The sequence below is a fragment of the Zonotrichia leucophrys genome, chromosome 3 (assembly GCF_028769735.1).
Source record: "Zonotrichia leucophrys gambelii isolate GWCS_2022_RI chromosome 3, RI_Zleu_2.0, whole genome shotgun sequence".
NCBI lineage: Eukaryota > Metazoa > Chordata > Aves > Passeriformes > Passerellidae > Zonotrichia > Zonotrichia leucophrys.
The window spans coordinates 39196193-39223147 of record NC_088172.1 but is presented as its reverse complement, the minus strand read 5'-3'; the positions used below and the strand labels follow the sequence as shown (position 1 = coordinate 39223147).

Sequence of the window (26955 nt, the reverse complement as noted above, 5' to 3'; positions counted from 1 at the left end):
TGGGCTGTGTGGCAGAAGATACAGGACATTGAGCCCTGGATGTGATGGTGGAACAGTGCTGGCAGGGAACTCTAAACAGTGCCATAGGTTCACTCCCTGAGAGTGATTTGTCCACGTTGTTACACTTTCACACTCCTGAAAGCAGAGGGAGCTTTTATGAGAGGGTGATGTGAAGTCAAAGTCAGTCTGTTTCCAAACTCAAGAGTGTTTGTCACTAGGGATCAGCAATAAGCAATGCAACTCTTTTGCCTGTATGTTAATACAAGGCACCAGGGAAATGTCTGCATGTTTTTGTACATACTGTGAGTTAATTATTACCACAAGACTTTTCTTTAAAGTCATACTGAAAATATTTTTCCTAAGAAAACAGTCAGTGATTGGAAAAGCAAATAAATCAGTGTTTAAAGGTTTGTTATCTCACTATCCTTACTGCAACTGGCTCCTGCAAGCTCTGATGATGGATGAGCACATTAGAGCTGCACGTATTTAAGGCACTACGGGCTTTGCAGTGCCAGGAGCTTAAAGTACACTGTCAAGTTATAAATCACAAGCCAAAGTCATGCCTTGACATCAAGCACTCCAAGCAACTCGAATGGCAGTATTATTTTAAAGTGCTTGTGTGTTTCTAATGAAATACTGGATTTGCTTTGAATTTTTGTTTTCACCATGTTTGTTTGTTTGTATTTTGCTCAGCTTGAGCAGGCAAACTGGGAGGTACATATCCAGTATATCTCAGTTCTGCTTCTATGTAGTAACGGTGTTTGATTTGCAAATATTTAAAACACTTTGGGAGAAGGTATTTCTATTATATCTGTGGAATGGATGAGCTTATTTGTTTTTAAAACTGGGGTGGGTTTTTTTTTTCATTTTGTAAAACTTCAAACTTGTGTTAAAACATCGTATTTTTCTCTTGTGATGTGGGACAAGCTGACCTTTTCCCTGCTTAGTCTTTCCTGATGCCCTACACATTCTGTCCCCCTGTCCTCTCTGGGTGTACTCCATGGAGCTGTTGGGTAACATTTGTCTGCAGCTCCTTCCACCTGCACGTGTTGCAGAACACCAGAGTCACCTGTGAGCTGGTGCTTGGTTCTGTGTTGTGGTTAAGACTCATGTACTCTCTCTTTAGGTGCAAAGTTCCCCATTAAATGGACTGCACCAGAAGCAGCGCTGTACGGAAGGTTCACAATAAAGTCAGACGTGTGGTCCTTTGGGATCCTGCTGACAGAGCTGGTAACAAAAGGGAGAGTGCCATACCCAGGTAAGAAAAACGTCCTGCTTCACCTGGGAAAAGGAGTGGGAATGGGCCATATGTTTAAGCTGCAATGTTTATTTATATTCACTGAGCTCAAAGGAGAATGGCTATAATGTTTAAATTCTGTGTATCCTTGAAAACATTTCTGACTCAAAGCTGCTTTGCCATGGTCCTGATAAAAATGACAAGGGGACAATTCAACATATTCATTTCTACTGTTTTAATTGTGCTCAATTCAATTAATATAATTTCTAGACAACTAATGAAAGCAGTGTAAAATTATTATATTCTGGAGCAAATAGCTCTCCACAGCATTGCATTTATTTTAAGATACCTACAGTTAAACTCCCACAGAGGCCTCACTCCGTTTATTCTGTCAGACTGGTTCACTGCAAGGTTTGATGGCTGTCTGAATGTCTGGTACTATCAAATCTCTTTTTCATAAACTCTTAAATTTTAATCCTTGCTTTTGAGATGGATGGAAAGGGAAGAAAATAGTTGTGTAATGTGCAGACCAGAGCTCATGGCAGGGTCACAGCAGGGCCAGATTCTCTGCATGGGGGAACTGGAGGCCCCATGGCTCTTTGTTGAAACCCTGCCAAGTGTCCAATGGATTAAGATTTGTAGGAGGGAGTGATTGGATCTGCCTCTGCAGAAAGAGCTTTTTATTCTTGTTGCCCCCCTGAAGATTGTGGGCATTCAGGTGAAGAGGAAGGGGTGAGGTGAAAGCCATGCATTACATGGAAAATTATTTAATCCCTTCTTTTTCTCATCAGCACAGATATTAACAGGGGATGCCCTGCATTTCAAGATGCCTCTAGCTGCATTTTTAGTCCTTTTATTTAAAAAAGAAATCTAAATACTCAACAGTCTGGCTGTGTGCACTGCAGCTGATTTAATGGAAAATGCCCTAGAGCAGTTTCAGTTTTCCAATCTGTGCTGTGATCAAGCAGTCAGATCCATATATCAAATTGAGCAGGAGAAGCATCAAGGTGGAGTTCAGTTTACCCTGTGGTGTCTCACACTACTTCAGAAGACTGAACTCAGCAAAACTAATCTTCCAGACTTTTACCAGGAATTTCAAGTTTGCTGGCACCTAGCAGCCAGTAGCTGATATTTGAGTAGAGAATATGGGGACTGGAGGGCATCTCGTGATCAGCAGTCAACTTTGGAATCCTTAACAGGGAGCAGCTTAGCAAAGTTGAGGCTGTGACAACTGAATGAGGTAGCAGAAAGTATAATGGCATGTTTCTGTGGAATGGATGAGTCCCTCTGCCCAGCACTTCCCCAGGTGGGGTGTTGGCTCCAGTCAGAGCAGCTCTGTCACCAGTCAGCACAAAAGTCTTCCTGCCATAAAGATTCCTGGTAGTGGATTTCTGCAGGTTTATTGAAGGTTTAAGCAGACTTTGCATGCTGTGCAAAGGTCAAAGAGAGAAAAAAAGATGTATAAACTTTAGTTGGTGCAGTGTTGCCCCCAGAGGGTGGGCAGTGTTCCTGACTGGGCTGCAGGAATTCTCTAGTCACTGCCAGCAGAGTGGGTGCACAGAGGCTCTCACCAGCCAGGGCAGAGTTAAGGTGAAAATACCATTCCATGCAAAAACAACCATTTAAGCCCTATGTTTACTCACAAGTCTGTAGCTGAGCACAGGGTTGGCCATGGCTGCAGAGGATGTCTGCACTTCATAAATGTTTCTTTCCCCCACCAAAGGAGAAAGAGCCCACAGGATGTGCATTTAAGTGCCTGCAATATATAACTTCTTGTAGGAGCCATGACAGTAATCTCAGGCATGGGCTGTGTCCTGAAATTCTGGACAGTTTTATTACATGGCAGCTTGAGCACATCAAAGAGAACCAGTGGGATCTCTGCTCTTTCAGCACCATCCTACCCCTTCATCCCTCACTACATAAAGCCCTCACATGCCAAAAGTCCTTCTGGCTCACTCTCCTCCACCTGCACTAGGAAGACACCAAGTAGCTGGAAGCAATTTTTTGTGTGTTACATTTCACTAAGTCAGCAATTTTTTGGACAGTCATGTCCTGCCTTGGTTACACCCTACCCAGGCTCTAGGCCAGGGCCATTCCTTCCCACCAGGACTCCCCTGTTGCTCATCTAGGAGGTCTTAACAATTCTCATGGTCACCATCACTCCTCTCTGCCAGTTTTACATAAGGGCAGCATGGATCTTACATTTGAGTATCCAAAGTGTTTACAGATTTCAGTCCAGTCTCATTTCCCAGACCCTAAATGGGAAAGTTTTTATAGGGTGAGGCAGCAGTGGAGGGGAATTGGGGCCTTCTCAGGAGGATCTGTCTTTGCAAGTGGATGGAAAAGAGAGCTTGGACTTCCCAAGGTGACAAAGGCCTCCTGAGCTCCTTAGAAAAGGCTCTCTTTTCCCCTGCCACAGAAAGGACCATCAGTCTCCTGTTTCACACTGGGAAGAGGAAGGATCTTGTGAAGAACGTTTTGTGAATACCTATCCCTGTCTGAGATAGGCAGTAGGGTTCAGATGGACCCACAGGGCTTTTCTTGCCATTATGGCATGGCTTGCACAAGGAGGAAAAATAGGATTTCTGTCACCCTGAGAGGCAAGACTCAGCCCTCTTCACCCGAGTGGACAACCCATAGATGAGAGAATGCAGTCTGTTGGCACTGCCAGCACTTTGGTACCCAAGATGTGACACTGAAAAGTGTCAGCTTTGAAACAAAGAGGGTCATGGGGCTGTCTGTCTGCTGTAATATCCAGTTTCTGAAAGAGTTGTGGGCATGTTGTCCTGATGTTCCTGCTTACAGCTTGTAGCAGGCTGGGAGAAGTGGAGAGAGGCCCTCAGACAAAGGGATTGCTCTCTTGCTTGACAAGCTCTTAGTGCCTGGGGAGATGATTTACAGCACACATCCCAGTCCTGGGGTGGTACCCATGCCTGCAGGACACCATACCTCGTGCCTTCCCATGCCTGGAACCAGGCATTGTTTTAAGCTTGTGTAGAAGGAGGGAGAAGCACAATGAGTCGGACAGAGGGGGAGGGCAGGCAGTTTACAGCAGGGAAACAGACTGGGTGGCACAGAATTTGGCATTCTTTGTCCTACAGATTTCAACCAGTTCCTGTCCTGATGCCCCATTTTGGAAGAGAGACTGGGGCAGTGGTGAGATATATGACCAGTAAAGATTTTTGCTGGTGAAGATAAAGTTCAGTCTAGAGTTCACAATAAAGCCTTGCCCCAAACTCTATAGCTCCCACAAGCAAGACCAACTTTTTGGAAGGTGTCCTCATGTTCATACTTCAGCCAAGCCTGTTTCTCTATCAGTGATCATAATGGGCCACTATGATAACTAATTTATGCTTTTTTATCCTTTTCACAAGGCAACAGATTCAAATAAGCAACTTTCACACAGAGTCTCTATTTACAGTATTACAGTGGAGAAATGAAAAATAGACTGGGCCGGAGGAGGAGCCAAGCTCAAGAAACAGTCTGCTCAGTGGACCCTTTTCAGTATCAGTTTCTTTTCTCTTTGACAAATGCCCTTCCCTAGCAGTAGTTGGAGAATCTGTGGGTTTTTAACATGCTGCCTTTGGGATAGGAAGAAATATCAGCCACACCAAACAAGTACCAAACAAGTACCTCTGACCTTGCCCCTTGTAATTTCTGCTGCAGTTGTCACGCCAAGAGCATTTTCATTTTCACTCTAGCGTGACAGCTATGGTGCTACTCACATTGCTGCTGGCCTGGCAGGTCTCTGAGCCTAGGCTCCAAGCAGCCCTGCAGCCTTTGGGCAGCTGGATTCAGCCTCCTCATCCCTGGGGGAAGCTGGGCCTCGAGTGCCAGAGGATGTGCTACCCAACCTGGGGCCAAGTACATAACAGAGAGCCAGCATAGGCAGGTGGGTGGATGTAACAGCATCAGGGATGGTAAATAAGAGGTTAAGAAAGAGGTGTACTCACCACATAGGATAGATAAGGTCAGGTGGGTTTATTTGTAAGCAAGGAAGCTCTGCTCACAAATGCTGTAGCTCAAGGTTGCATCTATTCATCTGTTATACCAAGGAAATAACTTATTTTAGAAAATAAAGCCAAAGCAAAAAACAGATTTGATAGTCTAGCTTTGAGGATGAGGAGATGTTGGGGGTTTTCAGGCTTTAATTTCTGAGTGAAGTGGCATGACTTCCAGAGTTTTAAAACTTGTTCCTCCTTTTCCCCAGAAATAACTTGGTTTGCATTGCACTCAGTAAGAACAGCATTCAGAGGTTGTCTTCCCTTAGGAGCAGCTTTGTTGTTCCCTTCTGTGCACTGTATCAGTTTGATCACTGGTCTGAAAGCATGCATTGGGTCTGGAAGGAGCATCATTCCCAGCCTGAGTATTGGGTTTGCATGGCCAGGCTATCCTAGTGGGAGGGTGGGGGGTGCCTGAGAAGAGGCTGTGTCCTTGTGGAGGCCTGTGGAGAGAGGAGCCCCTGCTGGAGCAGCCTGCCCTTGAGGGACCATGGAAGAGTGACCCACTGCAGCAGTCTGGGGAGGGCTGTTGCCCCTGGGGTGGACCCATGCTGGAGAAGTTTATGGAGATCTGTCTCCCATGTAGGGACTCCATGCAGGAGCAGGGGAAGGACTCTTCTCTCCCTGAGCTGCATGAGAAACAACGACCATAACACCCATTCCCTGTCTCCCTGCACCACCGAGGGAGGAGCTAGAGCTGTTTGTAAGGCCTTCTTTTCCTTCTCGTTATCCTGCTCTGATTTTGCTAGCAATAAATTTAATGGATATCTCTAGTTCTAGCCTGTTTTGCCCATACACTGTTTGGCGAGTGATCTATCCCAGTCCTTTTCTCAACTCATGAAGTTATAACAAATATAACTTTGTTATATTTTCTCTTCCCTGTCCAGCTGTGGAGTGAGAGAGAGGCTTTGGTGGGTGCTTGGCACCCAGCCAGGGTCAACTCACTGTAGTCTAAGAGAAGAAAGCAAGAGTAAAACAGCCTAAAACAATTGCTCTCCTCACTGGACTTCACAAGTCCCAGAGTAATCTGTATAGCTCATTAGTTTGCACGCAGGGACACTCCCTAGTTACAGTAATGTTTCCTGTCTTCTGGAAGAGCAGCATTGCCCAGATCCGTGCTATTTGCACATCTGCTGTGCTCCATCTAATCAAGCTCCTAAGAGCACACCAAAGTACTTTCCAGCGTTTTCTTCAACTCCACATCTTTTTTTGTGTCACTGTAACTCTCAAAGTCACTGTAACTTAAAGTTCCTACAACTTTTCTAGGAAAAGCCAAGCAGTATTGCATTTCTGCCCTCAGTCTATATGGGCAGTAGATTTTTATTGTACTGAGCATTAGAGTGGCCATATCCTGTGGCATCCTGAGATTATTGAAGGTTTCACTAATAAAGCTGGATGGTGGGAGGCTATTTGATTTTTGGTCTTCTCAGGGAATAAAAAGCTAATGGAAAAGCCATCTTTTGGGAATTGGATGTTTTCTTCTTGGCCAAATCATAATTCTTGAAACATCATGAGCACAAGCTGTTTTTTCATAGAATTCTACAAAGATAGAATAGTCTGGGTAAGAAGGGACCTCTTAAAGGTCATCCAGTCCAGTCCTACCATAAGCAGGGATATCTCAGGTTACTCAAGAGTCTTGTCCAGCCTGAACCTAAATGTTCCCAGAGATGGGGCACCCATGACCACTCTGGGCAACCTGCTCCAGTGTTTTACCACCCTCATCGTAAAAAACCTTTCTTTCTTGTACCTAATCCAAATTCAGTCTCCTTCAGTTTAAAACCATTACCCCTTGTCCTATCCCAACAGGCTCTGCTAACAGGCCCCCTTCAAGTACTGAAAGGCCGCAGTAAGGTTTCCCCAGAGACTTCTCTTCTCCAGGCTGAACAATCTCGATTTTTTTTCAGCCATTTCTCATTCCAGGGCCCTTTTCTGGATTAGCTCCAACAGGTCCATGTCCTTCCTGTGCTGGGACCACAGGGCTGGATGCAGAGTTCTGGGTGGAGTCTCACCAGAGCAGAGCAGAGGGGCAGAATCCCCTCCCTTGCCCTGCTGGTCAGTCTGCTTTGGATGCAGCCCAGGACACTTTTGGCTTTCTGAGCTGCAGGTGCTGCCAGCTCATGTCCAGCCTCTCACCCACCAACACCCCCTGGTCCTTCTCAGCAGGGCTGCTCTTGCTCTATTCCTCCCCCAGCCTGGATTGATACCAGGTGTTGCCTCAACCCAGGTGGAAGAGCTGTACCTAACAAAAGAATATTGCTGAGTATTTCATTTCACAGATTTAAGGATTTTAGGATAAACTTTTAAGGGGTCTGGAAGCACACTGCAAGCAGAATGTAATTTATTATTTATTAAGAGTTGAAACTCTAGGGTATTCATTAGGAGAGAGGAGTTGTACAGACTGCTCAGATATTCTCTCTATGGTGTTAGAAGTGAAGATATGACAGACTCCAGCTATCAAAAGAGAAACACTAAACTTGCAGGATGAGATAAGTAAGTCTATAGAATAGGTTTGTAAACATAAATAGGCCATTTAAGTAAAATGTATACCTGAAGCACTGCTATTTGTATAAGTCTGACTAGTAATCCAATTGATTTAGACATAAAAGTCTTTGAAACTCTGTTTTTAAATTAGCAGTTCATGTCAAACCTAACAGAATTTCTTTAGCAAATCCTAGGTACTTCAGCCCTTGCTGGATGTATGAATTCCAGTGAGGAACATGAGGATTACTTGCTTTAGTTTCATAACCGGGGTTTGCTGTGGGGGAAGGGAAAGGGGAAAGGAGAAAGGAGAAGAGAAAAGAAAAGAAGGGCATTCTCCTGGATTAAACTGTGATGAAAAAACCTGGCTTGACTCACTTTCCAGGGACAAAAAATGACTATGATTTCAGACAGCGATGTCTCTTTCATGTTCTTTTTTCTACCTTTTTGTTAAACAAAGGGAAGTGAAGAGCTGTTTATGTTTTTCCTCCCCCTTCTGTCTCCTCAGGGCTTTTCTTCCAGCGCACAGTTCGTTATCAGGTTTCAGAGTGTGCTTTGCAGCACTGAGTAAAGTGCTGGATAAAAATACCAAACATTTGATATCTTACAACAACAAATCAGTTGGGAAGGAGCTTTTCTGCTGCTGTTGCTTCCCTCCCTGTTGTACTTAAGGATGTACTGCCAAAATAAAAGCAAAGAATGCAGTTTGTTAGTGGTTATTTACATACAAACAGATGAGTTACCGGTAACAATTATTTTCACAGCCTTTAATATGTAAGGGAAGCAAAGCACAGCAGAAGTTCTCACCCCAAAACACCAGGTAATTCAGCTGATTCAAAGACAAGGATAAAAAAGGTGCAGATTTTTGTTCAAAACACAAATTTATAAAACTAATATTGAGAACACAACATGAACAAAATGTGCATGTTTTTTTCTTGCAGTATCTTGAAAACAGCAAGGCCAGAAAGTTTGGGTTGATGCTACCTTGGGTTTGTGGTGCCTAACAGACCAGTAGTATTTTGTAGTCTAATGAAAAAGTAAAATATCTCTGGAAATGTTCCTGCTGGATAGTGAGGAATATCCAAATATTTTTAAAGTGTGTTCTGGTTTGTTGGGAGCCTCTGTGACCTAACAGCATCAGTGTGGAGTCAATAATATAGGAGAACCTTAACTCTATGCAGAATCTGATGTCTGCAGAGGCTTGTAATTTATTAGTCTGTTTTCATCAGGGCTAGTCCACTATAACTATGGTCCACTTTAGGAGCCACTCAAAGTATTCTCTTCTAGTTTATAAATACCTAACAACAAAAATATGGTGGGTGGATGCATCTGATAAATTAAACACAAGAAACCAGTGCTGAAGTGTTGGTCTGCAGGTTAGGGAATACTGTAAATCAGTAATCTAACCTTTCTTTTTGCAATTTTCCCTGTGAAAGGGAGCGTTAAGGAGAGGCCTGTAGGAGTATGAGACAGTTTTCTGGAGAGGCTCCTCAGTGCACAACAGGCAGCAAAAGAAACAGTGCCCTACTTTTCCTTTCCCTTGCCTTGCAGTAAAACCCACATATGAAACTAAGCCAAGTACTGCTCGTGTTTGAAAATGGGAGGTGCTGCAGTAAGCAAAGCAAAACCACGCTGTGACCACAACATGGATAATTGAGAGCCTAAATATAAATACAAAGAACATGTGAGGAAACCATGCCAGGGCTGCTTACAGTGACAGGATAGGAATATGATCCCTGCCCAGACACTGCAAATGGATATCAGTAGGAGGAAATTACCCTGACAAGATAAGAGGAAGAGGGGTTTTGTAATCCTAACATGAAATGAGAATCTAGAGGTGGATGGTCAGGAAAGGCTGAATGATACAGATGGTTTTTTCTAAGCATCCTTAATAATTAAACACAGCCAGGACATGAGGATACAGACTAAAGACCACATCCAAGGTTACAGCTAAGTTACTGGCCTAAATGCTATGTAATGTTAGGATTTTGTTCCCTGTCATGGCTTAACCCCAGCCAGTAATTTAAATACCACACAGACACTTGCTCACTCCCACTGCCCACTCCCAGGCCCCCCAAAGGTGGGATGGGGAGGAGAAGCAGAAAAAAAGGTTAAACTTTTTCTGTTTGTCTTGACAGGGTAATATCCTCCTGCTGATATCCAAGAGGTTGAGATAATAACAGTTTATTAACTGAAATAAAGTAAAATATAATAATAATTTTATTGGAAATGAAAAAAGAGAGGCATATTAGCCAAGAAAAACAAATTATGCACATTACAGTTTCTCCCAGCTTCTTGTGCACGTCCTCACTGGCAGAGCATGAGAAACTGAAAAGTCCTTGACGTAGGATGAACTCTACTTATCAGAAACTAAAACATCAGTGTGTTACCAACATTATTCTCATACTAAATCAAAACATGACATTGTACCAGCTACTAGGGAGAAAGTTGACTCTATCCTAACCAAAACCAGACATTTCTACAAGTCAGAGTGTTGAGTGGATAAATGAATCTGCATTGAAGAAGGTGATTGAATTATTCCTCACAAATAAGTTTACAAAAAAATATGAGGTTTTGGGACTCCTCAAAAGGGCTTCCTCCAAGAACAAAGTGGAGGTTTCCCCAGAAAGGACAGTGTCAAGGAAGCCAGGGAGAGGATAAGCTAACAGAAAGTGCAACATCAGGGTGTTGGTTTCTAGATTCAGTCATGGAGAAACTGAAGTGTCCCTGCTGGTTCTCCTGCAGAGCTGCTTGGCAGGGCCTGCTAAGTCAGGAGAATGAGTTCTGCAGATATTTTTCAGCAGGGGACTGGGGCAGGGCAAGCACAAAGCCTGCAGTCAGTGTGCAGGCTTGCTCTGAAACACATCTGCATGCTTGTGGTGCCAGTGTTACCTCTGGTACTGTTAAAAAGAGAGTACTGGGAGAGAGGTGTAAACTAAAGCTTAGAGTGGCTTGCCGTTAATGTGTGGTGAAAAGCACTTCAGCTTTTCAGCAGAGGAATCAAGGGGTTACAAAGAAAAGAAAAAGTAGCAAAGAGCCTGTCCTTACTCTCAGAGTCAAGCAAGATGAGTCACCATCCTTGGAGGTATTTAAAAGTCTGTAGGGACATGGTTCAGTGGTGGACTTGGCAGTGTTAGGTTAACAACTGGACTCAGTGATCTGAAGGGTCTTTTCCAACCTAAATATTTCTATGATTCTGTGAAGGTAATCGACTTTTACTTTTTTCTTCTGAGTGAGAGAGGGAGAGCTGTGGTTCTTTAGTGGAGATGTTTTGCTTGGCATTTGGCTTGTCTTGTGAGCAGCTTCGCTGTGTTTTAGTTTGGGAACACTCGACTATGATAGAAACTGTACTAACCCACACAGAGGGAGGGAGTGCAGGTCAGCAGCACTGAGCTCCTGGGCTGACACTGAAGGCAATCTGCTGGACAACCCTGGGAGCCAGGAGTAGCACAGTTTGTCTTGAAGTCCCTGCAGCATGACCTCATAGAATGTTTTCACAAAGGCCCACGCTCAGGGTGAGGGTTTCAGAAATTCATCCTAATTTCTAGAATTTTGAATTTTCCACTTTTTTGCAATGCATTTGTTTTCCTTAAGCACATGACATAGTACATTTCACAGTTCCTGCTGTCAGAGAGGGAAAACACCAAATCCTGCTCATTGTGAGTAAGCCAAGAGGGTAACTATGGGAGCAGTGTTCTGCTCATCACTTGATCCTAAAAACCCTCTACTGAGAAAGAAAATATTCCAGGTTACCTTGCAGTGTTTGAGGAGCTGAAATAGGACATCAGTGTGGTCATGTTTCGCTTGTCTTAACCAAAAGAAATTAGTATGAGTGAGCAAACCACATGTGTTGTAGATATAGTTGTACTTGGTTAATTTTCCTGTAATTCACTGTGGCTTTGTATGCCCTTCACAGGAATGAATAACCGGGAAGTCTTGGAGCAAGTAGAACGAGGTTATCGGATGCCATGTCCTCAGGACTGTCCCATCTCCTTGCATGAGCTTATGATTCACTGCTGGAAAAAAGACCCAGAGGAGCGTCCAACTTTTGAATATTTACAGGGTTTTCTTGAAGACTACTTCACTGCAACAGAACCCCAGTACCAGCCTGGTGACAACCTGTAAATCCTTGGTTTCCAGACACTGTCATGAATTACCAGGAATTTCTCAGCCCTGTCCCACCTGCTCTCCACCTTCCAGCTCTGTGATTGGCTTCCCCAGAGTGCAACATCTTCCAGCACTGCAGTGCACAGGAGGGGCTGCAGCTGGGAACTTCCACAGCCCTTGCCTACAACCACTTGTCCTAATAATCTGAATGTCCTGGATGAAAAGGAGAAAAACACTTGTTTTTTCCTAATCAAAGACTCCAAAACTGCATTGTATTGATGTTATGTAAACTGCAAAACCTCTGTTCATTGTAAATAGTAACTCAGTGCCAATAACTGATCCTAGTGCTTTCCTTTTTTTAAAATGCAGAACCTATGTGATTTTAACTAGTCTTCTCCTGATTCAACTAAAAGTATTATTTTCCAGAAGTGGCCTCTTTGTCTAAAACATTTTTTTTTCATGTTTTAACAAATAAAAAAATCAGGACAGGTGTTTGGGTTTTTGCTTTTTTATATATAAAATATATATAATATATATACATACCTGTACATACAGTATATGGGTGCTATTGCAGAGGAGGCTCATTTGAAATTGAATGACTCCTGATGCAGCTGTACCCAGAAAGCGATAATTTTACTGCAGACATGAAAACACTGGTGGGATTCTGAAAGCCAGTGATCTAATTTTTGGCTTTTGCCAAGCATGATTTTTTTAAATTGGATTGCACTTTTTGTTTATGATTATGTACCTGTAGATGGTTGTAACTTTGCTCTTTCAGGAATCACGTGCTGTATTTACAGTAATGTTTCCAATGTTTGACAAGTGTGTGATGATTTGTTCTTGAAATTAAAACGAACATATTTAAAGCAAGAAAACTACACCATCACCGTTTGAACTGGAAAATTGAAACTGCAAGGACTTCTTGTATCAAAACATGTATACTGAATTGTTTCAAAAAAATTTATTAAGCAGTGTAACCACATTCAGATGGTCTTAAAATAATAGCATTTTAGCCATGTCCCCCTGCTAAACTGTTGGTCATGCAACTAGGATTTTTCTGTTTTATGTGTAACATTTTTCCATTGTAAAATAAGTGTGTTGAGTGTCCTGTACTGCTAATGAAATTACTTTCTCTGTGTCTGCAAGTTCTCCAGTGGAATTACTATGCACTTCTTTACATTTCATGGGGGATGCACAGAACAAAGTATTACCTTTTCAGTTGTCTGTACCAGCCTTGAATTACTTACGTTTAACCAAAAAACACAAAAAAAAAATCCTTTCTATTTCTATTGAGTTTTTAATACTGAGTTGCAAATTTTAAAGTCTTAATTACATTTTGTTATGGTTTATTCACAAGTTTACATTTTAAAACTGTTTAACTTTCTTAATTTAGTAATTAAAAAACAAAAGAGCATTTTACATTTGGATAGTTGTTTTTTTGTTTAAACTGTGGAGCTAATGGTGGACATGAGATGAAAAACTTTTCAAGAAGGGGTGTCATGCCATTTGGGGCATGACATTTCATAGGAGTATGCAGACCAATTACCTATGGGACATCATTTTCCAAATTATGAAGTCAATATGTTTTGAAATAGCTGGAGTTCAACTGTAAGGAAGAAGGCTGAATGCATAGCTAGTCTCTCCTTTCTCTCTTCTACAGCAGTTTGTTCTTTATTAGTTCTGTTGCATTTAACATGAATACTTTTACATTTACAAGTGTTGCAGGAAAAGCTTTTCTATGTCTTGTATTGCTGTTACTGCTTTAAAAGATTGTGGCCAATTAAGACTTCCTGACAGTTGAAACTTTTTTTTTTAAATTATTTAGTACTTAGATTGTGAATTCATACTCTGAAGATTCACACATTTTCTAAAGAGAACCTTTCTTCATTTGTGAAAACTAACCCAATAATCAATTGAGATTCAGAGAACAAATTGTCATAGTTTTAATATTTTCTATACAAAACTGACTGAAAATCCTCTTGCAAAGGAGGCTTCCACACTTAGCCTTTCTCAAAGTGTGAATTTATACGGCAATGTTGCTTGTTACCAGATTTCCATGATAAATTGGTTAACGTTTTACATGTAGAGTCTATAAGTAATGTTATGTACATTATCTACTCAATGTTGCTGTACCTGTAGCTGTGGAGTACTGAAGAGGCCATGATCCTTGTTGGACTTCTAGCTTCCTCTTAGTACTTACAAAGCAAGTCATGGCCCTCTTTTTTTTCCCACAGCTACCCCCCTGCCTTAAAATACCATCCATGGAACTGAGGACTCCATAGTAACTCAGCGGGCTGGCGAAGCCAAAATGTCACCTCCTCAGCCCAGAGCCCGGTGGCGAAGCGTGGCCGCGCTGCCAAGTTCCTTAGCAGCCTTTGCCATGCCACAAACTTAAGCGCAGTTTCCATCTGCAATGCGGGACGAGCCTAAAACGTTAGTTTGCCTATGTTTCTCATTGGAAGTAAGACTCAGATGGGGCGTTGTTGGGGTTTTATGGCCTTGATTTCTGATTCTTGGGTTTGCTGTTTCTTGTATTGCATTCGGTCTCTGAGTACCACGTTGGTCTCTGCCGGATCTCTGCCTGCAGCTGGCTTGTGTGCAGACTGGTGCCACTGTTGAGTGGCAAATCCAGACCATCTCTCATCGGTAGCTCTTCTGCTTCTTTTTCTTAATGTTGGGAGTTTTGTTGTTTGGGTTTTTTAATCTCTCAAATAAAAACATTAGCAAAAAATTTAAACAAGGTTGTTAGGTTTTTTTGCTATAAATTAATAAAAGCCTTTTCTTAAGCACTGCGTATACACCACAAGTAGTTGTGTGGTGACTCTAAAAGTAGAATTTGTGAGATTAGGAATGTTCTGTTCCTTCCAATAATTTTTAAATGTAAGACTAAATAAATTCCACCCAGGTAAAAACAATTGGCCAAATGCTCCCCTCACTAGCCCACCTGATTCCCAACCGATCCATGGTGTGGTGGCTGATTTCCAGAAGAGGTCGTCTAGGAGATCTACCAGCAGCAGAAAGGACTCTGTGGGGAGACACAGGCTTCTCTAAGCCAAGTTTAATCCAAGACCTGTCTCAGGAAAAGTGACAGGTGGAAATGAGACACTGCTGCCAAAGGGATGGTTAGTATGGTTATTATATTTCTGTGAGAAGGCAATTATGTGAGACTTGGTGGTCCTTGAAAAAGACAAAAGGCACTAACATGATACTCTTTGGCTTTTGTAAACTATGCTCAATGTAGTTCTGGGTGACACTCTGGTTTTGATTTAATTACCACTGTAGAAAAACAAAGTAAATACAAAACAGAAGAGTGATTAACTGCTAAAATTATAAGAATAATCACAAGTGGAAAATCTGTCTCCAGTGTGAGTGTTTCTTCTGAAGCCTCTAGACTGGAAAGGACTACCTGCAGCCCAAGAAGGCAGATTGCTAAATATCTCAATCTTGCCACATAACTTCAAGGTGAGTGAGGAAAGTTGCTCCAATTTATGCTAACATGCACCATCCTTTTCTCAAGTGCTGCAATAAAAAATGCAGCGTGCTAATGAACGCTACCATATTGCACCCAAGGGGTTTAAGGGCCTCACACGAGGCTGAGCCCAAGCATGCAAGAGCTATTAGGAGATATACAGTAGCTCCTCTTCTGAAGTGTAGACAATATTCATTCATCAAAGGAGCCCTTTCCTGTCTAATGGGAAATTACCACCAGCAGTGCAGACAAAAGGATATTTATTTTCTCCAGTTGTGTCAGTTTGAGGGTCTGTCTGTCTTTCAAGAATAATTGAAGTCTGTTTGTAGCTCAGAAATCTCATTGTGTTCTGCAGTCTTGGAAAGCAGTGATTATAATTTCCTGTGACTCATACACAGGGATATTTTATCACTGAGGGGACTCCTGTCAACTGGAGCAGCATTCCCTGCTGTCTTAACTGAAGAAAGGGGCACTTTAGTTTCAGATTTTCCTACACAGACCAAACCAGAACCCGTGTGCTTTCTGCAGAAAAGGAAAAGAGGCCTCTTGCTGGGATTGCCACATGAGTAGGGTGCTAGTGTCTCCCTCTCAGTGCTTCTAAATTTCTCAGAACTTGTGACAGCTAAAACCAGCCTGCTGAGGTCCATTTTGAATGTTAGAGAGGAAATGCTGGCTTCCCTTAAGTCTGTGAGATATTTTCTGTTGACTTCTAATACAGAGCCTGTTCTTATGTGTGTGTGTACAGTTATCTGTAACTCAAAAGGAAATTCACACATAAAAACATCTACACAAACATCAGTCTATCTCCTTGTATCCCTCCCCTGCAGCTGAAAGCTTAACAAAAATGTAAAACTGGAACATGAGTAGATTAGAGGACAAAATGTTGTTAACAACAAAAGAGCTGCTCTTTTTTTCTTCTTGTTTTCCCTTTCTTTTTTTTTTTTTCTCTGCTGGTTCCCACTACGTGATCTGTTACAATCCCTATTCCCAAACCAGGAGAGGTGGTAGCAGCAAGCACTGTGCTACAGCCCAGAGATGCTGTGGGCCTCTGGCTACTGCCAAGAGCAGCCTGCAGCTACCTTAAAGTCGGGGAGAGCAAACATTTCTCCCAAGGGCATGGCTGCAGTTTGGAGCCTGCAGTGAGGTGTGCAGGAGTGCAGGGAGAACTGCCCTCCCAGAAAAAGCAGGTCATTGCTGGTAGGCACTGCATGGTGTGCTGGAGAGGCAGAGGCAAAGGTTGCAGCAGCAGCAGCTGTGTTTGCAGCACCAGCTGTGCTCACAGCGCCTGTGCTTCCTTGTGCCCAGGGATTTGGGTGATGAGATTAGAGCAGGCTGAGGAGCGTGAACTGCGGTTTCTGCTTCCAAATGTAAATATCTTCTCTGTTACAGCATAGAGGAAAATACTGTATGTTCAAGATGGGGGGAAAAAACCACAGGATTGGTGTGGCCTGTGACTGCGAGGCAAGTGTTGGTTCTGCCTGACCAGGCCAGATGGAAGTTTGATTGTTTGGCTCATTGTTGGGAATAACTCGGCATTAAGCTCTGTGAATAGCTAAAAGGGCAAAGAGTAAAGAAATGAGATTATCCTTCTTCCCCTACAGCCAGGCTAGAGCTTGCCAAGGGCTCTGGTTTGCTTTTTTGTGCATCAGCATTTGTTGCTGAGCTGCACCCAGAGCCTTGCTCAGCTACCTATTATAACAGCTTCACACAAAATTCCTGAGCCCTGGAATGGAATGGATGAATTCTAATCTGGAAAAAGAAAAAAGAATGCAGGGCTGCTTTGTGGCTGTTGGGGCTCAGCCTCATGCCTCAGGCTTGTCTGTGAGCCCTGGCATTCCCTGTGCTTTATTCACTGCTGCAGTTCAGGCTCTGGGCTGCCTCTAAGTCCCACAGGCTGCTGGAATTCCCCAGCTAGAAAATGTTACTCATATAGGAAGGGTCCCTGGTGTTGGGAAAGGGCTCAGGGGTCCCAGCACACCGCTCCTGCTACCACACAGGGCCTGGGCCATCACTGTTCCTGGGATACCCTTCCCAGGAGGGAGTGGCAGTGCAGGAGGGGCCTGCAGCTTCCCTGGAGCCCCTTGGACACCCAGGAATGCCATGCTCTGCTGGCAGCAGCTCAGGCACAACTGTGTGGAGCTGCTGACGGGTCTTGGGGTGACTTGGCAAGGGCTGTGTTGCTACAGCCCATAGTCCCAGTAACAGTGGAGAACCAGATGCTAAATCCTGCCCTCCTAAAAAAGCAAAGGCAACGAGCCACATGAGGAACAGCTTTGTGCCTTAAAGAGAGAGGACTAGGTACGTTTGATCACACGAGAGCTCAAGTGTTCCCTCAAATTCCCATGCCTCCCAAAAGCAGAGCAGCCGCCAGCTGAGCTTTGTCTATGACCTCATATACATCCAGTGTATAAAACACATACCACATACTGAACATTTGCATATGTTACATGTCTTTTGTTCCACTTGGGTGGCCTTTTCCTCCCCTTCCCCCACCTCTTGCACCACTACTCATCCACACAGCTCCCATCACGTTATTCTGGACGTGTCATTTCTGAAGGACTACACATCCCCGTCCTGCAGAGTATGGGGGCTCTGTTAATTGTCAAATGTTGAGTGGGTAATGATCAATGGGTGACTAATTGGACGCAAGAGGGAATAAAATAGGTATTACTTAGCTTCTGCTCTTAATTAAGAGGATTCATAATGCTGTGGGGAAAATCTTAACAAATAGCAGGAGAGGTTTTTGTCATTGTGCAGGGTTTAATTACATGCATTGCACAAGCTAACATCCAGGTACTGTTTTCCTTCCTTTCAGGTGTCTCTCCAGGGTGTGACTGAAAAATGCCAATTCCACTTAAAATAAAGTAAGTGGAAAATATTTTTGCAGGCATGTGCCTAGCAATGTAAACAGCAAGAGATGGAAGAAAGCCCCGGTTTTCCTCACAGTGCAAAAGCAGCAAGGAACAAGCCACTTGCAGAGAACCAGAGTGAGACCATCATGCTGAGGCAGAGGGGGTTAAAGGCTCACTGCAATGTCTCCAGGTTAATTCACAGCACCAATGTTAAAAGAGGAGCAACATGACAGCGCTTTATTTAAACAGTTAATCATCTGGAAGCAAAAGATTCGTGATTTATTTCTCCAAATAGAGTGATGTGGTAGGAAATATGAGAAGGGGCACTCGATACTAACACTTTGTTCCTAATGAAAAAAGAAATATTACAACTCCTGCAGGATTAGGAACCTTTTTAGAAAAAAAAAAAAAGGTCCGTGTTACTTGCCTTGCCAAAGAAAACCATCCTGCACTTGCATCTGTCCTTTCTATGACAGGCCCAATATGACTGTCCAGGTTTAGAGCAAATTTGGGGAAGAATCCCCCCAAAGGAGCTCCGGTGGGAAAAGCAGATCCAATCGGCCCCTCCCCCCCCAACTGGTCCGGGAGGAAAGAAAAATACCTCCTAGGAGAAAGGTGGAAAAAAACCCCTTGTTTATTAAACAATAAGACCAAAACAGTATCAAAACAATGAGACCCCTTGCCACTCTAAAAGAGATGACAAACTGAGAAAAACCCCGGGTTCAAGCAGCAGCTCACTCAGTCTCTGATCAGTCTCTCAGTGCTGGAATTGTCGCAGGCCAGGCCCGGCCTGGTGGGCCACAACTGCAGCTGCCGGTGCTCTCCTGGGTGTTCAGTCCAGAGCAGTTCCAAGAGGTCCAAAGAAAAAGGGAAAAAACAGTCCAGGGAACTTCTTTGCCTCAGTTAGCTAACACTAACTAAAAAGCAAAAGAAGAGCTCTCTGTCCCGCTGTCTGTCCGCAGACAACACAGTCAGGAGCAGGAATGTGGAGGAGTGGAGTGCAGTGTCTGAAAAACAAACTGCCGCTTCTTCTCTCTCCTCCTTCACTCTCTGTAACACTCTTAAAGGTACAAAACTTATTATTATTCAACATAAACAGAATGAGACGATTGGGGATAAAAGCATCATATAGTCAACCCAGGACATTCCACCCCTTATCCCCATATCGTCTGCTTACTACTAAAACTAATATAAATTCTAACTCTACAAGTACATACATGATACATCCATTATACAACTATACACAGACAATGGTAATAACATTCAGGAAACAGTGATATTTATACAGGTTTTATGCAACAATCAGGTCTCCCTGAGGTACACATCGTGTTCTTCCATCTTTTTGCATTATCCACCACGTGCAACCTGGTCCCTGAGCAAAGACAACCCCACGAATGGGTTTGTCTGTACTCGAGGCAGGATTGATCCACACAGTCTTCCCTAACAAACCTCTGACATGTACCACTGGGACTTTGTCTCCATCTACTCTTTGCAAAGGCTCAGATTGGGCAGGGCCGACTCGGTTAGTAGAGCCTCGGGTGTTAACTAACCAGGTGGCTTTTGCCAGATGCTGATCCCAGTTCTTGAAAGATCCCCCACCTAATGCTTTCAATGTGGTTTTTAACAGTCCATTGTACCTCTCCACTTTGCCTGCAGCTGGTGCATGGTAGGGGATATGGTACACCCACTCAATGCCATGTTCCCTAGCCCAGGTGTTGACAAGGCTGTTCTTGAAATGAGTCCCATTGTCTGACTCAATCCTTTCAGGGGTGCCATGTCTCCACAGAACTTGCTTTTCCAGGCCCAGGATGGTGTTCCGGGCTGTAGCATGAGGCACAGGGTAGGTTTCCAGCCATCCAGTGGTGGCCTCCACCATGGTCAGCACGTAGCGCTTGCCCTGGCGTGTCTGGGGCAGTGTGATGTAGTCAATCTGCCAGGCCTCCCCATACTTGTACTTGGACCACCGCCCACCGTACCAGAGGGGCTTCAGTCGCTTGGCCTGCTTGATGGCGGCACACGTCTCACAGTCATGGATAACCTGAGAGATACTGTCCATGGTTAGATCCACCCCTCGGTCTCGTGCCCACTTATAGGTGGCATCTCTGCCCTGGTGGCCTGAGGCATCATGGGCCCACCGAGCTAAGAATAACTCTCCTTTATGTTCCCAATCTAGGTCTATTTTGGACACCCTCTATCTTTGCGGCTTGGTCTACCTGATCATTGTTTTGGTGCTCCTCATTAGCTCTACTCTTGGGTACATGGGCATCTACATGGCGGACCTTCACAGGCAGCTTCCCTACCCTGGTAGCAATGTCTTTCCACTCTTCAGCAGCCCAAATTGGCTTTCCTCTACGTTGCCAGTTAGCCTTTTTCCATCTCTCCAGCCATCCCCACAGAGCATTGGCTACCATCCATGAATCAGTATAAAGGTAGAGCTTTGGCCACTTCTCTCTCTCAGCAATGTCCAGGGCCAGTTGAACAGCTTTGAGTTCAGCAAGTTGGCTTGATCCACCTTCTCCTTCAGTGGCCTCTGCCACCTGCCGTGTGGGGCTCCATACAGCTGCTTTCCACTTCCGGTTCATTCCCACAATGCGGCACGACCCATCAGTAAAGAGAGCGTATTGTGTATCTTCTGCTGGCAGTTGGTTGTATGGTGGAGCTTCTTCAGCTCGTGTCTCTTCTTGTTCCCCTTCATCAGAGAGACCAAAGTTTTCACCTTCGGGCCAATTTGTAATGACCTCCAAAATCCCAGGGCGATTCAGTTTACCTATATGGGCGCGCTGAGTGATGAGAGCAATCCACTTGCTCCATGTAGCACTGGTGGCATGGTGAGTGGAAGGAACCTTGCCTTTGAACATCCACCCCAGCACGGGTAGTCGGGGTGCCAGGAGGAGTTGTGCTTCAGTGCCTATTACCTCCGAAGCAGCCTGGACTCCTTCATAGGCAGCCAGGATTTCTTTCTCTGTTGGAGTATAGTTGGCTTCAGACCCTCTGTAGCTTCGACTCCAAAATCCCAGTGGTCGACCCCGAGTCTCCTCAGGCACCTTCTGCCAAAGGCTCCAGGACAAGCCATGGTTCCCGGCTGCAGAGTAGAGCACATTCTTCACCTCTGGTCCTGTCCTGACTGGGCCAAGGGCTACTGCATGAGCAATCTCCTGCTTGATCTGTGCAAAGGCTTGTTGCTGCTCTGGGCCCCAGTGGAAAGTGTTCTTCTTACGGGTGACCAGGTAGAGAGGGCTCACGATCTGACTGTATTCGGGAATATGCATCCTCCAAAAACCTATGGCGCCTAGGAAAGCTTGTGTCTCTTTCTTATTGGTGGGTGGAGACATTGCTGTGATCTTGTTGATGACATCGGTGGGAATCTGACGCCGTCCGTCTTGCCACTTCACTCCCAGAAACTGGATCTCTTGAGCAGGTCCCTTGACTTTGTTCTTCTTGATGGCGAAGCCAGCTTTTAGGAGAATCTGGATAATTTTCTCCCCTTTCTCGAACACCTCTGCTGCTGTCTTCCCCCACACAATGATGTCATCAATATATTGCAAATGTTCTGGAGCCTCACCCTTTTCCAGTGCAGCCTGGATCAGTCCATGGCAGATGGTGGGGCTGTGCTTCCACCCCTGGGGCAATCGGTTCCAGGTGTACTGCACGCCTCTCCAGGTGAAAGCAAACTGAGGCCTGCATTCTGCTGCCAGAGGAATGGAGAAAAATGCATTGGCAATGTCTATAGTGGCGTACCACCTTGCTGCCTTGGACTCCAGCTCGTACTGGAGTTCCAGCATGTCCGGCACAGCAGCGCTCAGGGGTGGGGTCACTTCATTCAATGCACGATAGTCCACAGTCAATCTCCATTCTCCTTCAGATTTTCGCACAGGCCAGATGGGGCTGTTGAAGGGTGAGTGGGTCTTGCTGACCACCCCTTGGCTCTCCAGCTCTCGGATCATCTTATGGATGGGGATCACAGCATCTCGATTCGTTCGGTACTGTCGGCGGTGCACTGTTGAGGTGGCAATTGGCACTCGTTGCTCTTCCACCTTCAGGAGACCTACTGCAGATGGGCTGTCTGACAGTCCAGGCAAGCTGTTCAACTGCTTGACACCCTCTGTCTCTACAGCAGCTATTCCAAAGGCCCATCTGAGTCCCTTTGGGTCTTTGAAATACCCACTTCGAAGGTAGTCTATGCCCAAAATACATGGGGCCTCTGGGCCAGTCACAATAGAGTGTTTCTTCCACTCATTTCCAGTCAGGCTCACCTCAGCTTCTACCAGAGTAAAATCCTGTGATCCCCCTGTCACACCAGCAATAGAAACAGACTCTGTCTCCACATGTCTTGATGGGATTAATGTGCATTGTGCACCAGTGTCAACTAAAGCTTTGTATTCTTGTGGTTCATATGTGCCAGGCCAACGAATTCACACAGTCCAAAAAACACGGTTTTCCCCAGCCTCTACCTGGCTAGAGGCAGGGCTCCTCTAAGCCTGGTTATCTTTTTTTCCCTGGGCATATGTCTTGGAGGTTTTTTCAAGGGGATCAAAAATATTGTCATTATCATCATATGTGACAGTTCGGTTACTGGCCACTGGAGCTGCTTCCCTTTTGGAACTTCCTCTCTGAATCTTCAGTTGTCTCACCCGTTGTGCCAGAGCAGAGGTAGGTTGTCTATGTCATCTCTTTATGTCTTCTCCACAATCACGCAAATAGAACCACAGCTCAGCTCGTGGGATGTACCTTCTCTCGCCGTCTGGGGAACGTCTGCGTTGGGTACCAGAACTTCTGATCTGTACCGCCGAGATTTGGAGAAAGCTCTCTTTAATCTCCTCCTTCAGTTTTTTGTGACCCTCCTCTATCTTGTCCTCTAATTTTTGAAGACGTGTTTCCACCGCTGCGATTCTGGCATGTGTTGGGCCATGTACAGCATCTGCATATGCTCGGAGCTTCCTTGCCATGTCAAGCACAGTCTCACCCCTCTCATCCCTCTTCATGATGGCTAAGGCAGAGGCATATTCTTGTGGCCCGAGTCGTACGAGTTTTTGCCACATCACAGACGTGCATGGTACTAAGTCTGGGTTCCTAGTTGTTACATCATCTGAGAAGATAATCTCAACCACGGCCATTTCTCTCAGGCGTTGGATCCCTTGCTCTATTGTCTTCCACTGAGTCTGCTGCATATAGAGATCGTCTGCACACAGGTATCTTTCTGCTACACTTCTTAGGACCCGTTCCCAGAGGCTCTGAGAGTTAGCCCCCCCCATCATTCCTTGGTCTATGACAGTATCCTGTGACAGGGATCCCAAATGCCTGGCTTCAGTGCCATCCAAAATTGTAGCCTCGCCTGCAGCATCCCAGAGACGGACCAGCCAACTAATTATGGATTCATCAGACCTTCGAGTGTAGTCCTTCCTTAGGCCACGAAGGTCCTTCAGGGAGAAGGACTCAGTATTTGCGTCTGATCTTGCACCTGCTGCTTTGACTCCTGATTTTACGTCAGGAGGCATTGAGGTTCCTTCTCCTGTATCATCACCATCATCATCATCATCATCCACTGGTCGATCAGTTTTTTCCGTGCGTTTCCCACTTCTAGTACTGGTAGCAACAGCCATGGGTTTAGATGCTGGCTTAGGCTCACTGTCTGGTCTAGCTGCTGGCTCTGAGCCTGGGCTGTTGGCTACAGCTTGAGTGACTGGGATAGCTGATTTATCTCCCTGCCCCCCTGCCTCTGTCTGCTGCCCGACAGTATCTAACAAAGTGCGATAAGCATAGGCCAGGGCCCAGCTTATTGCAATTAGCCTTTTCTCCTTAGAATCGTCATGGCACTTCTCCTTTAGGTATTTCCCCACCTCTGCTGCGTTCTGAATTTGTTCCCGTGGGAAATCCCAGTCTACAGGATCAGAAAATTCCTTCAGGGTTTGGCCTATATTTTCCCATTCTCCACCCCACTCAGGATTTTTCACGCCTGCATCTGCTTCTGGATCAGGGGTCTCACCAGCTCCTCTGGATATCTCAGCCCTCATTCTAGAGAAGCTGCAGACCATATAGAGGAAACTTACCAAATTAAATACCAGAAAGATGGTCTCTTTAACATTCAGGGGAAACTGAACATTCTCAAAAAGTGACATAACCGATCCAAAGGAGAAGAGGGAAAGGGAAGGCTGGAAAGTCTCATTCTTAGCTCCTCCTCTAACAGACTGAGTGTAGTTACTAATAAATTCCCAAAACATACCATTGGAATTGGGATGCAGGATAGGATGAAGAAACCATAAACCATACATGCTGTAAACAGAGGTCAGTATCTTTTTGAACGCTTTATAAATCATTATCACCAGGGCCAGCACAACAGCTATTCCAATCCGTACCCCTCTACCGTAAAAATTACTTGTTAAGGACAATAATCCTAATGACCAGAAAGGTATTGAAACCTCAAAAAGGTCTAGAGCCCAGAGCCATACAGAGGCTTTCACAACCAGAGACATCAGGGGTCCAAGCATCATGTCTACTAACTGCTTCAACAACAACAGACACACAATTAATAGGGCTTTTTTCCACATTTTCGAGCCGCGCGTTGGGCGCCAATTCATGTATTTGTCCAGGTTTAGAGCAAATTTGGGGAAGAATCCCCCCAAAGGAGCTCCGGTGGGAAAAGCAGATCCAATCGGCCCCTCCCCCCCCCAACTGGTCCGGGAGGAAAGAAAAATACCTCCTAGGAGAAAGGTGGAAAAAAACCCCTGTTTATTAAACAATAAGACCAAAACAGTATCAAAACAATGAGACCCCTTGCCACTCTAAAAGAGATGACAAACTGAGAAAAACCCCGGGTTCAAGCAGCAGCTCACTCAGTCTCTGATCAGTCTCTCAGTGCTGGAATTGTCGCAGGCCAGGCCCGGCCTGGTGGGCCACAACTGCAGCTGCCGGTGCTCTCCTGGGTGTTCAGTCCAGAGCAGTTCCAAGAGGTCCAAAGAAAAAGGGAAAAAACAGTCCAGGGAACTTCTTTGCCTCAGTTAGCTAACACTAACTAAAAAGCAAAAGAAGAGCTCTCTGTCCCGCTGTCTGTCCGCAGACAACACAGTCAGGAGCAGGAATGTGGAGGAGTGGAGTGCAGTGTCTGAAAAACAAACTGCCGCTTCTTCTCTCTCCTCCTTCACTCTCTGTAACACTCTTAAAGGTACAAAACTTATTATTATTCAACATAAACAGAATGAGACGATTGGGGATAAAAGCATCATATAGTCAACCCAGGACAATGACTCATCACATTCTGCTTGTAAATAATGTACAGATGAGATACTAACTTCAGAGAGTTCAGAGTTTTATCTGGCTTTCAGTGAGTGAAGTCAGTATGGTAGGAAGACTTCAAATATATAAAAGATGCCTTCAGAAGGCAATTATGATGGTTTCAGTTTTGGGAATGAGGGAGGTTTTTGAAATGCTGAAATAAACTTGGGTATCTGTTGTCCAAGTTTCCTAATCCAAAAATGAGTTAATTGACAACAGTTTCTACAGCTTTGTGGGAGGGTACTTAGGTTTGGGCTGGACCTTTGAAACCCACTCAGCAGACAGTGCTGTTAACAGAGTCAGCAGAGTGTGACTTTCAAGCTATTTTCCCTCTCTTTGTCAGGCTGTTAATAAAGTACATAAAGCTCAAGTGAGAAGAAACTGCTCCAAATATCTGCTGCTTTCTGGGGCTTGGCAAGCTAAAGAGGGGACAGAGCCTGGTTCTTTGGCCACATCTGCAGACACCATTAGGTCTCTACATTTCTGGACCTGGAAGTGCTCACACAAGGGACAGATCTCACAGCCAGAACCTTCCTCTCCTGGCCAACTGGCAGCTGCCTACAGGGGTGGCAGGTGGAACTGTTGTTGCTGGATGTTACAGACCAGCGTCCAGGCTTTGACCAGAGGAGAACAGAGAACTGTCTATACCATTGTCGGTGAGGGAGGCCATCCTGTGTGAAGGGAGGTGCTTGATGGCTCCATAGCACAGCCTTTTACAAGGAAACCCCACAAATGTGGGTATTGATGAAACATTCCAGGGGACACTGCCTGCCGAGTCCCCATGCTGCCTGCATTCCCTGAGGAGGCGGTCATTGCACAGCAAACCCTACACACATCCCTCACATACATCCCAGGAAGGTCAGGCACTCCCAGAGCAATTCTCCCTCCCTGCTTCCATCCTGTTGACATTCACCAAGGTCCTGATCTTGGCTCTTGTGTGGCCGTGGGCCCCTTGCAGCCCTCACCCCCTGTAGCACACAGGTGGCAGTGGAGCCATCGCTGCTCCCGAGCTGGAAGCTGGTGGGAAAACTGGCAGGAGAGGCAGGCACCCAAATCCAGTGTGCTGCAGCTCAGGGCTCAGGCAGCCTCGATGAAAATGTCGGCTGCCAGGGTGTTCATGGTGCAAAACAGCTGTGCAGCAGAGGCCAGGCCAGAGGGATTAAACCTTCGGCTGACTCAAATCACTGTGGTTATAATGCAGCCACTCCAGCTGCAAGCATCTAGTGCTTATCACATCTGGGTTCGGCTGGGACCAGCAGGGATTGTCCAGGAAGTGTGGCCGCAGTCAAGGACAACTTCAGGATGCTCCAAAAGGGAGCCCTGGTGTCCTGCTGGCCTTTGCCCTGGCACAGGAGGGAGGAAGCGGGGAAGGAGGGGGTCAGGATGGCCAATTCCAGGGCCAGGCTGATGTGGGCTTTCTCGAGAGGGAAGGTAAGCCCAGGCTGCAGGGCATCACTGCACTGCCATCAATACAATCACACTTGGTGCTCAGCTGGGGGCACAGGCTGCTCCCAGCTGCTTGAGGTTTCCCTCCAAAAATGT

The 26955-nt window shown here is 45.1% G+C and overlaps 1 protein-coding gene across 5 annotated transcripts in view; it reads left to right on the top strand.

Annotated features, from left to right (window-relative positions):
- FYN (FYN proto-oncogene, Src family tyrosine kinase) overlaps positions 1 to 14563 on the top strand; it is a 148225-nt gene extending 133662 nt beyond the window's left edge. For all 5 annotated transcript variants that reach the window (XM_064707907.1, XM_064707906.1, XM_064707903.1 and 2 more), the window contains 2 exons: positions 1127 to 1258; positions 11633 to 14563. In XM_064707907.1, the coding sequence (XP_064563977.1) occupies positions 1127 to 1258; positions 11633 to 11841 (341 nt within the window). In that variant the 3' untranslated portion in view covers positions 11842 to 14563. The remainder of the gene's footprint in view (positions 1 to 1126; positions 1259 to 11632) is intronic.
- The last annotated feature ends 12392 nt before the right edge of the window (positions 14564 to 26955 follow it).